At 43.8% G+C, this 13,836-nt stretch overlaps 1 protein-coding gene across 1 annotated transcript; it reads left to right on the forward strand.

Moving 5' to 3' along the window:
- The first annotated feature begins 7,908 nt into the window (after window positions 1-7,908).
- On the forward strand, window positions 7,909-12,396 carry LOC132766160 (cystatin-like). The gene is made up of 3 exons (XM_060760533.2): window positions 7,909-8,123; window positions 9,921-10,049; window positions 12,190-12,396. Exons 1-3 carry the CDS (start codon window positions 7,911-7,913, stop codon window positions 12,280-12,282), a joined length of 435 nt encoding a protein of 144 aa, XP_060616516.2. The 5' UTR covers window positions 7,909-7,910; the 3' UTR covers window positions 12,283-12,396.
- The last annotated feature ends 1,440 nt before the right edge of the window (window positions 12,397-13,836 follow it).

Genomic DNA, 13,836 nt, shown 5'->3' on the forward strand with positions numbered 1-13,836 from the left:
CTGCTGGCTATGCTGGAGGCAAAAGCAACAAGTGCCACTCCTGCATTGAGCTAGACTTACATGTTTGAGGTTTAAACTGCATTATTTGATAATGTGTCCGCTTCTGAGTCTTGTTTAAGAGAGGAACACAGGGTAAAAATCAGGCATGTGCAAACTTGGGCCTTCCAGGTGTTGTGGACTTCAACTCCCACAATTCCTAACAGCCTCAGGCCCTTCCTTTTCCGCTTGAGTAGCTGAGGGGAAAAAGGAAAAGGGCCAGGAATTGTGGGAGTTGAAGTCCACAACAACAGAAGGGCCCAAGTTTGCCCATGCCTGGGATAAACCATAACAATCTCTGACAGTCAATAGTATCCACATGTGTAATTTTGGGTCTGCACCCCATGTGCTGCCAGTAAATTTCCGCAGGATGTTATTGCGTGCAGCAACTTTGTGCTTGGTGTTCATACAGTGTTTCCTAAATGTTAGTGTTCAATCTAAGGTGACACCAAGATATTTGGGATGGAAACAACGTTCAAGCTCTTGACCTTCCCAGGTGACTTTCAGTAGCCGGTGGTGAGAGGTGATGGGAATTGTAGTATAGAAATGAAGAGAACAGCTGATCCCATTCAGATTGTAACACTCACTTTTGCAAAGTTGTCACGGGTCTGTTATTTTGGGATCCCATGCCCAGAGTTGAGGTGGGGATTGTGTATGTTTTCTAAAATCTTCTTTTTGGAAAGGAACTTTTCCCGCATCTTTCAAGTTCTTCATAATGTTTTGGTTGGCATCATGATGCAAACAAGCACAAGGAATGAGTGCCAAGCGGAACAGGGAAGAGGCTGGTATTTCAATCATGAGAGATTAGTTTTCTCGGATATAAAAAAGTGCCAAAGTCCATATTTGCTAAAGGAAGAAGTGTTAACAAGGAAAATATTTCATTAGTAGCATTTTGAAATCAGTTTCAAACTACAAGAGAGGAGATTCCATCTGAACATTAGGAAGAACTTCCTGACTGAGAGCCGTTCAGCAGTGGAACTCTCTGCCCCGGAGTGTGGTGGAGGCTCCTTCTTTGGAAGCTTTTAAGCAGAGGCTGGATGGCCATCTGTCAGGGGTGATTTGAATGCAATATTCCTGCTTCTTGGCAGGGGGTTGGACTGGATGGCCCATGAGGTCTCTTCCAACTCTTTGATTCTATGATTCAATGCAAAAATGCTGGAGATTGGGTGCAAACATATGTGACGGGAATGCAGCATTGCCCAGTAATTTTGGGAAAAGATTTTTAAAAGCTGTCACAGAATTAACTACAACTTTTTAAATTATATTTTATATTAATATTTTATCACTTCGATTGTATATGTTTCTATCTTTTAGTTGTATTATGCTTTATTATTGACTAACTTGGGGACCCGGTGGTTCCCGGGTTATTGAAAAGGTGGGCAAGTTTGTAGTATTTATTTATCATGTCAGCATCAACCAGACAATTGTATTACATTTTGAACAATTTTTTAACAAACAGACAAAACAGAGTTTGCAAGCTTGATAGTTGATTAAATGTCCTTTGACCAGTATCTGGCCACTTTGAGTGCCTCTGGTGTTGCCGCAAGAAGGTCCTCCATGGTGCATGTGGCAGGGCTCAGGGTGCATTGCAGCAGGTGGTCAGTGGCTTGCTCTTCTCCACACTGGCATGTTGTGGATTCCACTTTGTGGCCCCATTTCCTAAGGTTGGCTCTGCATCTCGTGGTGCCAGAGCGCAGTCTGTTCAGTGCTTTCCAAGTCACCCAGTTTTCTGTGTGCCCAGGGGGGAGTCTCCCATTTGGTATCAGCCATGGATTAAGGTTCTGGGTTTGAGCCTGAAGTTTGTAGTGACATAGGAAAGGGAGAGGAACATGCAGATTCCACACTATTGGGGAGAGTCAGAAACACTGAGATGTCTCTGGTGGAGGAGACACGTACAATCTAGGATGAAATTGTTCCCAAATGATAGCCTTCCCATGGGTGGTGGGCAGTATGGTGTTTGTGAAGGACACAGGCAGGGCTCTTGTGTATGTTCATGGTGCTCATTATAACCTGCAATGTAATTGGAGGAAGGGCCTCTGGTGTCTCCTGAGTGGTTGCGGCTATAGCTGTTTGTGGAGGCAGGAGCCTATCTTTGTATGTGGGACACTCCAGCCACATACATATTTTCACTTTTATTATGTGTCTGTATTTGTATTACGTTGTGAGCTGCTTTTGAGTCTTGTTTAAGAGAGGAACACAGGGTATAAATCATAATAATCTCTACGACAGTCAAAGTATGCACATGCATATCTTTATAGGGAAAAGATTCCTACATTATTCCCTCCCGAAATAATAAATATGTATGTAGCACCCAGATATAACCACTAGAGTGCAGTGTATACATAAAAATAGTTTGTACCAGTTAGTAGTAAAGGTAAAGGTAGTCCCCTGACATTAAATCCAGTCATGTCTGACTCTGGGGTGTGGTGCTCATCTCCATTTCTAAGCCGAAGAGCCGGCGTTGTCCGTAGACACCTCCAAGGTCATGTGGCCGGCATGATGGCATGGAGCGCCGTTACCTTCCCGCTGGAGCGGTACCTATTGATCTACTCCCATTTGCATGTTTTCGAACTGCTAGGTTGGCAGAAGCTAGGGCTGACAGTGGAAGCTCACGTCACTCCCCGGAATCAAACCTGTGACCTTTCGATCAACAAGCTCAGCAGCTCAGTGCTTTAACCCACTGCGCCACCGGGGTCCCTTGTACCAGTTACTACTGCCCTTATTATAGGAATGTTAGCACACTCAGATGCAACCACAAGAGGAAGATCGGGAGAAATGCGGGATATAAAAAAAAGATTTATTATTGTTGTTTTACTGACACAAAAGCACAGTATGTCACAGCAAACGAGATCTCTATGCTGGATTTCGTATTACAAAATCACAAGTCGAACACTTCCCAAGCGTCTAGGACTGTGTGATGTATTTTCAAACAGCTTAAAACGTACAAAGTGCAGAGTCTTGGTTTTCCATGCTCCTTAACTATCCCATAGTCTTTATTCAAGCTGAATGAGATCAGATTCCAGATTACACTACTCTCTGTGCAAAGCCAGGCCTTTAACTTTTTCCTGAAGACCAAGAGGGATGGAGCCAATATAATTCCACTAAGGAGGCATTTCCACGGCCGAGGGGCCACCACCGAAAAGGCCCTGTCTCTCGTCCCCACCAGTTGTGCTTGCGAAGGGGTGGGACTGAGAGCAGGGCCTCCCCAGCAGATCTTAAAGCTCTAGTTGGCTCATAAAGGGAGAGGTAAGGTGGACCAGAACTGTTCAGGGCTTTAAAGACTGAATTGAGCCCAGTAGCAAACTGCTTGCCAGTGGAGCTGATGCAACAGGAGGGTTTGTATGCTCCCTGTACGCTGTTCCAGAAATCTGGCTGCCACCCATTGGACTACTTGGAGCTTCCGGACAGTCTTCAGAAGTAGCCCCACGTAGACCACGTTGCATTGACCACCATGGCCAAACCTGACTTCCTAAGGTAAGAGTACAGCTAGTGCACAAGTTTTAATAGTGCAAATGTTCTCCTGCTCACCGCAGAGACCTGGGGTTCCAGGCTCAGCAATGAGTCCAGGAGAACTCCCAAGCTGCGAACCTGTGTCTTCAGGGGGAGTGTAACCCCGTCCAGCACAGCCTGTAACCCTATACCGGGCTGTGGCACAGCTAGTTAGTAGCCAGCTGCATTAAATCACTACTGAGAAGTCATGAGTTCAAAGCCAGCCCGGGTTGGAGTGAGCTCCTGACCATTAATAGTCTATCTTGCTGTTGACCTATGCAGCCCGAAATATAGTTGCATCTGTCAAGTAGGAAATTTAGGCACCACTTTATGCGGGGAGGCTAATTTAACTAATTCACGACGCCATAAAAACTTCCAGCAGCATGCAGAAGAATGAGGAAGTACTCCATTAAAGGACTCGGTGTCACAAGTGGACAGTGAAGCAGCACCTCCCCCTGTGGCCGGAATTGAGCATACCCTCATGAAGCCGGAAAAGCTGGAATGTTAAATTGCCTCTGTGTCTGTCTATAGATGTGCTATGTCTAAACGGTATTGAATTTTTGCCATGTATATGTGCATTGTAATCCACACTGAGTCCCCTGCGGGGTGAGAAGGGTGGAATATAAATACAATGAATAAATAAATAGTACAAAGTTTGTATGCATTGAACTATCAGAAAAGGAGGGGTGGCACTCTTTCAGCCACCGATAAGGACAATTTTGGAATTATCGAAGGCACTACCTCTGAGGATGCTTGCCATAGATGTAGGCGAAATGTCAGGAGAAAATGCCTCTAGAACATGGCCATATAGCCCGGAAAAACCTACAACAACCCAATTTTGGAATTTTTTGGATTGCTCAGCTTGAATCACAATAACTTCTGCACTACACCGAGTTATCCACAAGATGGTGCAGAATCCATTGAGAAAAATTTTCATTGCAGAGGAAAAGTGTTTTTCATTGCTCCTTCATAACTGCAATTTTGCTACAGTTATGAAACGTAATGTCATATGCAGGATGTATTTTGATTCACTGGACCAAATTGGACACAAATACACAATATGCCCAAATCTGGATACGGGTGAGGTTGGGGGGAGGATTGATTTTGTCATTTGGGAGTTGTAGTTGCTGGGATTTATAGTTCACCTACAATCAAAGAGTATTCCAAACTCCACCAGTGATGGAATTGAACCAATCTTGGCACAAAAAAACTCCCATGTCTGGAAATACTGGAATGGTTTGGTGGGCATTGACCCTGAGTTTTGGAGTTGTAGTTTACCTACACCCAGAGAGCACTGTGGGCTCAAACAATGATGGATCTGGACCAAACCTGGCACAAATACTTCATATGCCCAAATGTGAACACTGCTGGAGTTTGGGGGAGCTAGACCTTGACATGTGGGAGTTGTAGTTGCTGGGATTTATAGTTCACCTACAATCAAAGAGCATTCTGAACTCTACCAAGGAGAATTGGGCCAAACTTTCCACACAGAACGCCCCATGACCAACAGAAAATAGTATGTTTTCTGATGGTCTTTGACACCCCACTCACAACCCCCCCCCCCCCCAGGGATCCCGAACCTCCAGGTTGAGCAACACTGCTCAGTAAGGAGATGCTAAGGATTTATGTTTTTATTGACTTTTTATTAACTCCTATTTTTATTTATTTATTTATTTATGACATTTATATGCCGCCCTTCTCACCTTGAAGGGGACTCAGAGTGGCTTACAAGATATATATAGATAGATAGATAGATAGATAGATAGATAGATAGATATAGATATATATAGATATATATAGATATATACACACTCACACACACACACACACATATACACACATACAATATATTATATTATTAGCATAGTTTGTTGTTGTTCATTTGTTCAGTCGTTTCCAACTGAACAGCCCATGCCAGAGCTCCCTGTTGGCCATCACCACCCCCAGCTCCTTCAAAGTCAATCCAGTCACTTCAAGGATGCCATCCATCCATCCATCCATTAGCATAGCACAATATCAGTATTAAATATTACTATATTGTATTATACCATTATCTTGCAATATTATTAGTAATATTACATGTAATATAAAATATATAATTATATCATATTATTATTAGTAGTAGCATATTGCATTACATTATAATATAACTATTATATGTATATTCAATATATTGTATTATATTACATTATTTTATATTACATTATTAGCATAGCACAGGAGACAAGGTGGAACTGTCCTCTGCCCCCCCCCCCCCCACATAATTGTATTTTATATGTTGGGGGGGGGCATCGAATTGTGCCGAATATAAACCGCCTTGAGTTGCTGAGAAAGGCGATATATAAATACGGTAAATAAGTAAATAAATAAAAGGACATTGGGTGAGTCAATGGAGTTGTTCACATGGTTGTACATATGTTGTTCTGCATTGCAAAGAGTAAACTTCTTGTTCTTTGTTGATTATCTTTTCTCTGGCAAGACAGTGTGTGGACTGGTCAAACGTGAACTACGCATGATTGGACTGAATATTCATGAGTATATTAATCTATGATTGACAGGCAGCAGTTCTTAGTGGAACGGGATATGATTGTAGTGCAAGGGTTAATGGATGCTCTGAAAAATGGACTTTGCAATGCCAGAAATAGTCCTCAATGGTCACAAACTGCAAATGTAATGACATTAAAAACCCACTTTCTCCAATAATAATTGGAAGGAGCTAATTTCAACAAGTAGTCCAACCTGATCCAGAATTTATGGGGCGAACTTGTAACTATCCAATCAGCCATGCGTCAAAAACAAGTTCAACCACAAATGTTTTTAGAAAATAAAAAAAAATTATTTAAAATACAACAAGATCAGTACCGAATAAATAAGATCACTCTGCTGGCTGTTGTAATGGATCACACATCGGATACTTCCCAAGTGTCTAGGACTGTGTGATGTATTGACGAATGATGCGTGCAGATCCAAGTAGGGTGGCCTTTTGCACCTGACAGGTGGTAATTTTGTCAGCGCCAATTGTTTTTAAGTGCAGGCCAAGGCACTGCACCCAGTGTGCCGATCACCACTGGGACCACCTGCACTGGCTTGTGCCAAAGTCTTTGCAGTTCTGTTTTTAAATCCTTGTATCGTGTAAGCTTTTGCACTTGCATAATAATAATAATATTTTTTTTGTCATGTCAGGAGCAACTTGAGAAACTGCAAGTTGCTTCTGGTGTGAGAGAATTGGCCGTCTGCAAGGACGTTGCCCAGGGGACGCCCGGATGCTTTGATGTTTTTGTCATCCTTGTGGGAGGCTTCTCTCATGTCCCCGCATGGGGAGCTGGAGCTGATAGAGGGAGCTCATCCGCCTCTCCCCGGATTCGAACCCTGCCAGCACAGGGGTTTAACCCACTGCACCACTGGGGGCTCCAATAATAATAATAATAATAATAATAATAATAATAATTTATTTTATTATTATTAGTTTTTCTGTGCATGAATGCCAATGAGAGTTGAGGATGTGGCTATGCTGCAGAACAAATGTGCTTTGACATTGCATTAATAGCTATGGCTCAGTACCTGAACCCTGGGAGTTGTCGTTTCCAAAAAGATGTTTGGCAAAGTTAGCAATTAGTTTTTGCAACTACTTCCTCCAACAACAACTCGGATGAATTGGTAACTGCATTCATCCGACTGCTGTGACTGAATGTTATGGAATCCCTCCACGGATAGAGAGACCATACTGTACTTTTGATTCCCAGCTGTGGCTCAATCAATGCTATGGGAAACTTGGAGCTGTAGTTTCACAAGGCCTGGAGCCTTCTTTCCCAAAGATTGCAAAACTACAGTTCCCATAATGAGTCATAGGAGTGAAAATGAGATGAGAGGTCGAATTGCATTCATTCGGCTGCCCTGGCTTAATGTGATGGGATCCTGGGAGGTGTAGTTTTACAAGGCCTTGAGTCGACGCTGGCAAAGATTGCAAACTACAACTCCCAGGATCCCATAGCATTGGTTCAATTCATTCTAGGTAGGCTTGTTTGGAATTTTGGGAGCTGAAGTCCAAAACATCTGGACGGCCGAAGTTTGCCCATGCTTGATCCCCAGGTGGGCATTCTTCATTTAGTGGGCGTGGCCTTCCCATCAGTGGGCGTGGCCTCATCAGCATTCTCTGCTGAGTCATCCTTTAGCTGCCCATTTCTTGGCTGGCTCAATGGATGGGCTCCAGCCTCTTGCCTCATTCATCTTCTTGCTGCCCATTCATTGGTTGGCTCAACCAGTGGGTGTGGCCTCTCCATCTTCCTCTGCCCATTCATTGGCTGGCCTGGCAAGGTGGGCGTGGTCACTCCCTCTTTATAAACAAAGCTGGTCCACCTCTCTGCCCATTCTGCTACAGCCCAGCCATGGCACAGGTGAGCTTCCTGGCCTGTGCCCTCTCCTTCCTGCTCCTGGTGGTGCCCCCAGTGGGCACTGCAGAGGAGGTCCCCCGAGTGAAAATGCCCACCTCCAACCCCGAGGTCCAGAAGGCCGTGGCCTTGGTCGTCAAGTCCTACAACAGGCACACTGGCAGCGAGTATTATTTCAAGCCACAGAACATCCTGAACTCAGAGAGCCAGGTAAGGACACCAGAAGCACACCGGAAGACCAGGAATGGGAGACGTTTGGGTCCATTTGGAGGATTTTCCACCCTTTCACTCTCCAAAGGAACCCATTTTCCCAGTTAATCAATGGACATCGGAATATGGAGCCCAGACTCATAGCATCATAAAGTTGAAAGAGACCACATGGGCCATCTAGTCCATCCCCCTGCCATGCAGGAAAAGCACAATCAAAGCATCCCTGACAGATGACCATCCAGCCTCTGTTTAAAAGCCTCCAAGGAAGGAGCTTCCACTGGACTCCGAGGCAGAGAGTTCCACTGCTGGACAGCTCTTCTTAAAGTCATTGTATTGTCAAAGGCTTTCATGGCCGAAATCACTGGGTTGTTTTAGGTTTTTCAGGCTGTATGGCCATGTTCTAGAAGCATTCTCTCCTGACGTTTTGCCTGCATCTGTGGCAAGCATCCTCAGAGGTTGTGAAGCCCAAAACTCCTGGCACAATTTGAGAAACACTGATATAGATTTATATTATTTTTCTTCCATTCTAAGACATTCTAATTCCATTCTAATTTCAGTACTACCAACAGAAACACACACAGGATTGTTGTGGGTTTTCTCAGGCTATATGGCCATGGTCGAGAGGCATTCTCTTCTGACGTTTTGCTTGCATCTGTGGCAAGCATCCTCAGAGGTAGTGAGGTCTGTTGGAACTAGGAAAAAGGGTTTATATATCTGTGGAAGGACCAGGGTGAGACAAAGGACTCTTGTCTGCTGGAGTAGGTGTGAATGTTTCAACTGACCACCTTGATTAGCATATAATGGCCTGACAGTGCCTAGAGCAAACTTTTGTTGAGAGGTGATTAGGCTCTAGGCACTGTCAGACCATTATATGCTAATCAAGGTGGTCAGTTGAAACATTCACAGCTAGCTCCAGCAGACAAGAGTCCTTTGTCCCACCCTGGTCATTCCACAGATATATAAACCCATTTTTCCTACTTCCAACAGACCTCACTACCTCTGAGGATGCTTGCCATAGATGCAGGCGAAATGTCAGGAGAGAATGCCTCTAGACCGTGGCCATACAGCCCAAAAAAACTTACAACAACCCAGTGATTCCAGCCATGAAAGCCTTCGACAATACATTGAAACACACACACACATATGCTATATATATATAGCACTTGTGATTCTCACAACCTCCGAGGATGATCAGCAAGTTTAGCAGCTCACCGATATAACCCACTGCGCCACCAGTGGTTCCAATTATAAAATAATATAGTATAATATAGTATAATACAGTAATACTAATAATTATAATATAGTAATACTAATATATTATTTTTTGTGTGTGTCAGGAGCAACTTGAGAAACTGCAAGTCGCTTTCGGTGTAACAGAATTGGCTGTCTGCAAGGACGTTGCCCAGGGCACGCCCGGATGTTTTTGATGTTTTACCATCCTTCTGGGAGGCTTCTCTCATGTCCTTGCATGGGGAGCTGGAGCTGAGAGAGGGAGCTCATCCACGCTCTCCCCAGATTCGAACCTCCAACCTGTCGGTCTTCAGTCCTGCCAGCACAAGGGTTTAACCCATTGCGCCACCAGGGGATCCTGTCAGACTGGATGACCTTTGGGGATCCCTTCCAACTCTATTATTCTGTTTATTGTTGCCTTATTTACAGGGCGAATCAGGACGATGCACGACAGTCCCGCAAAGCATTCCAACAATATGGATTAACAATCCGATTTCCAAACCGTTCCATGTAAAGCCAAGAAAGAAATGGCCCATGCTTGAATGTTATTTTATTTTCCTTCCCCAGGCGGTGGAGGGCATCAAATACTTCCTGACCATCGTACTGGCACAAACAAAATGCAAAAAGAGGAAGATGTATGAACTGCAAGAAGCGCAACTGAAAAAGTGTAAATTTTTCCCTGAAGCCAAACAGAAGGTGAGTGGACTTAGGTATGGGCCAACTTCGGCCCTCCAGGTGTTTTGGACTCCAACTCCCACAATTCCTAACAGCCGATAGGCTGTTAGGAATTGTGTGGAGTTGAAGTCCAAAACACCTGGAGAACCAATGTTTTCATGAGCCAGATTTGGAAGAAATCTTTGGACTTGACGTCACACTGGGTTGTGCTATTTTCTCCCTTTATCATTTACACTGTAAGCGAATGCAGTTTGACACTTTAACTACTATGGCTCAATGGTGTGTAACCCTGGAAGTTGTAGTTTCACAAAAATTTTGGGCTTCACTGACAAAGGGTCTTCTTCTGGACCAATAGTTTGGCACCCCTATTCAGCATACTGTGTGAAAAAGATCTTGGCGTCCTCGTGGACAACAAGTTAAACATGAGCCAACAATGTCATGCGGCGGCTGAAAAAGCCAATGGGATTTTGGCCTGCATACATAGGAGTCTAGTGTCTAGATCTAGGGAAGTCATGCTACCCATGCTGTATTCTGCCTTGGTTGGACCACACATGGAATATTGTATCCAATTCTGGGCACCACAATTGAAGAGAGATATTGACAAGCTGGAACGTATCCAGAGGAAGGGCACATAAAATGAGCAAGGGTCTGGAGAACAACCCTATGAAGAGCGGCTTAAAGAGCTGGGCATGTTTAGCCTGCAGAAGAGAAGACTAAAGGAGACTAAAAGGAGACATGATGAGGGCCGAGTATAAATATGTGAGGGGAAGTCATAAAGAGGAGGGAGGCTTGTTTTCTGCTGCCCTGGAGACTTGCAATGGCTTCAAACTACAGGAAAGGAGATTCCACCTGAACACGAGGAAGAACTTCCTGACAGTGAGAGCTGTTCAGCAGTGGAACTCTCTGCCCTGAAGTGTGGTGGAGGCTCCTTCTTTGGAGGCAGTTTATTGAAGAATATATATAGGAAAAGGAGTAAGAATGGTAAAAAAAACAATATAGTCCCAAGATAAAGGATAGACCATGAGTTTCAAGACACAATGCAAAACATAAGATTCAAAGGGACAAAATCCATAGAACAAGGCAGCATAAAAATCCAATACACAGATCTGGAACCTGGCAAAACTTGGTACATGAAGCTAAGAAGACTTGGAAACAAGGTCGTCATGAAATTCCAATGTTGACCTGACTGAGGCAATTGTTTCCTGTGTATCAATATAAAGCTTTTCCTGACCCCAGAACTGAAAGGAAAGCATTTCTTTTGCCCTTACAACCAGATTAGTGTTGGGTTGTTGTTGGTTTTTCGGGTTATGTGGCCATGTTCTAGGAGGGACTGCTTCTAGAACATGGCCGTATAGCCCGGAAAACCTACAACAACCCAGTGATTCCAGCCATGAAAGTTTCGACAATACACAGGTAAGTGTTTCTTATCTCTCTTTTCCTGCAAACGAATTGACCTTCATTGTGCCTGAGAACTTTGCCTCTGTTTACAAAAGTCTTGCTTTCTGTCTTCACTCTTCTGCACCTGACAAATCATCTTCAGAAGACAGTTTCTCAGATAAAACCTGTTGAGGGCCTCTCCCAGGAATGTGACCTTGTGAATCTTCATGAGACACCTCGGGCCTCTCGTCTGGGCTTAACTCAGGCCCAGGCAAACCCTCATCCCCATTGCCAGCAGACCTAGGGCCAGAAAACCCTTCATCCCCATTCCCATCATGAACATCAGACACAATCAGAGGCTGAACTACAACACAGGTGCAGAAGTTGAAAAATGCCAAAATACCTCTATGTGTCTGTATGTCTGTCTTGTAGATCTAAAAACAACATTGAATGTTTGCCATGTATGTGTACATTGTAATCTGCCCTGAGTCCTCTACGGAGTGAGAAGAGTAGAATAGAAATACTGTAAATAAATAAAAAAAATATATAGTGCCTTCCCAAACTACAAATTCCAGGATTTTTAGAAAGATAAGGCCCTAAAACGCTATCATAATCTATAAATTTTGCAGTGTGAGTGGTCCTTTCTCCTCTCCCTGGGGGAAAGGAGAAATCTAGGGTGAGAGTGCAGCCTTGAAAGAGGTATGTGTGTGTATTCTTCACTTGTTAGACCAGACTTCTTAAAATTATTTTAATATTCTGCGCAATATTTCTCTTTCGCCTTCAGAAACACACCTGCGAATTCGAGGTCTGGATGAACGAGAAGCAAACCAGCGCAGGAATTCAACCGTGGACGCGTCAGAGTTGGCGGTGCCCCTAGAAGCTTCTGTGGGGGTTGGTAAATGTAAATAAACAGAAGCTTTGCCATAGTTCCTGAACCAAAATATACCCTGCAGTATAAATAAAGTGTCACTTGGGCTTGTGTAAAAAGTAACAGTAACTTTACTTCAATTCAAAAGGTCAAACAGGGCGACAATACATACAGCCGTTTCTCTGAATTCACACAGCAAACAGAGGGAATAAGCTGTCCTTTTAAACAGTCTTTAAAATATGCTTAATGCCTTAGAAATGATCGGGCTTCAGAGAGTTGGCAGCCATTTCCTTCCTGGCTGTTTCCAGTCAGCGCTCTCTTCACTCTCCGAGGTAAAAGTGACAGTTAAAACCGTTTGTCTCAGCAGCAAGCCAGAGACAGCAGCCAATTGGAATTCTGGCTCCTGACTGGCTCCTGACTGGCTCAATATGGGGATTTGTGGCTCCTGACTGGCTCAATATGGGGATTTGTAAAAAAAAGCACCATGATGTAAATGGGTTGTCTTTCCAGTCAACCCATTTACATCATGGTGCCTTTTTACAAATCCCCACAGCTTCCTTATTCTGGTTTCCTTCTTTTGCTAGATATCCCTCTGAATTCAGTCTATTAGATATACCCTAAGTTCAAAAGGTCACAAATCATGGCATTGGAGAGTCAAGTTTTTGGATGTCTCTGGTGGGATCCAAATCTGATCTTTCCAACCATACCCCAAAGCAAAGGGTGCATCTACACCAGGCATTGACAAACTTTGGTCCTCCAGGTGTTTTGGACTCCAACTCCCACAATTCCTAACAGCCTCCCGGCTGTTAGGAATTGTGGGAGTTGGAGTCCAAAACACCTGGAGGACCAAAGTTTGTCAGTGCCTGATCTACATTGTAAAACGAATGCAGTTTGACACCACTTTAACTCTGTGATATGGAATCCTACAATGTATAGTTTACTAATCTTCAGGTAAATCTACACCATAGAATTAATCCAGTTAGACACCATTTTAGCTGCCATGGGAACCAACTGAGTTGTAGTTTTACAAGGTTTTTAGCTTGTTCTGCTCAAGAGTGCTGGGGCCGCACCAAACTACAACTCCCAGGATTCCACAGCATTGAACTATGACACATCAAGCGGTGTCAAATTGCATTCACTCCACTGTGTGGACGGACCCAAGGTCCGGTTTACCCAGCTGATCCAATATTGCTGATCCTTAATTGGTTTGATTTCTCTGTTTGCAAATATTGGGCTGGAAATCAGAATGACATTTATGTTGGCGTGTAGCAGAGTATCGCAGAAGCTCAGAATAATGGACTCTGGAGTCTCCGGTAAAAGCAGGTTTTTCAGCTTTACTTAAGCAGCTCAAAATAAACAACACACACCATCAGCAGACAGACGTGAAGAACACAAACCGAAAGAGATAGGAACTAATACAAACTGCAGCTGGAAGGAAATTTATCTCTGGCACTCCCTAATCTTCCACAGAGCAAGAACTCAGGGTCACATTCTCACAGCTTGTTACTTTGCTGTTTAACCCTTCTGTGTCAAACTACATCCTGGCAATACAACTCTATTACA

This window comes from Anolis sagrei, chromosome 2 (assembly GCF_037176765.1).
Source record: "Anolis sagrei isolate rAnoSag1 chromosome 2, rAnoSag1.mat, whole genome shotgun sequence".
Taxonomy (NCBI): domain Eukaryota; kingdom Metazoa; phylum Chordata; class Lepidosauria; order Squamata; family Dactyloidae; genus Anolis; species Anolis sagrei.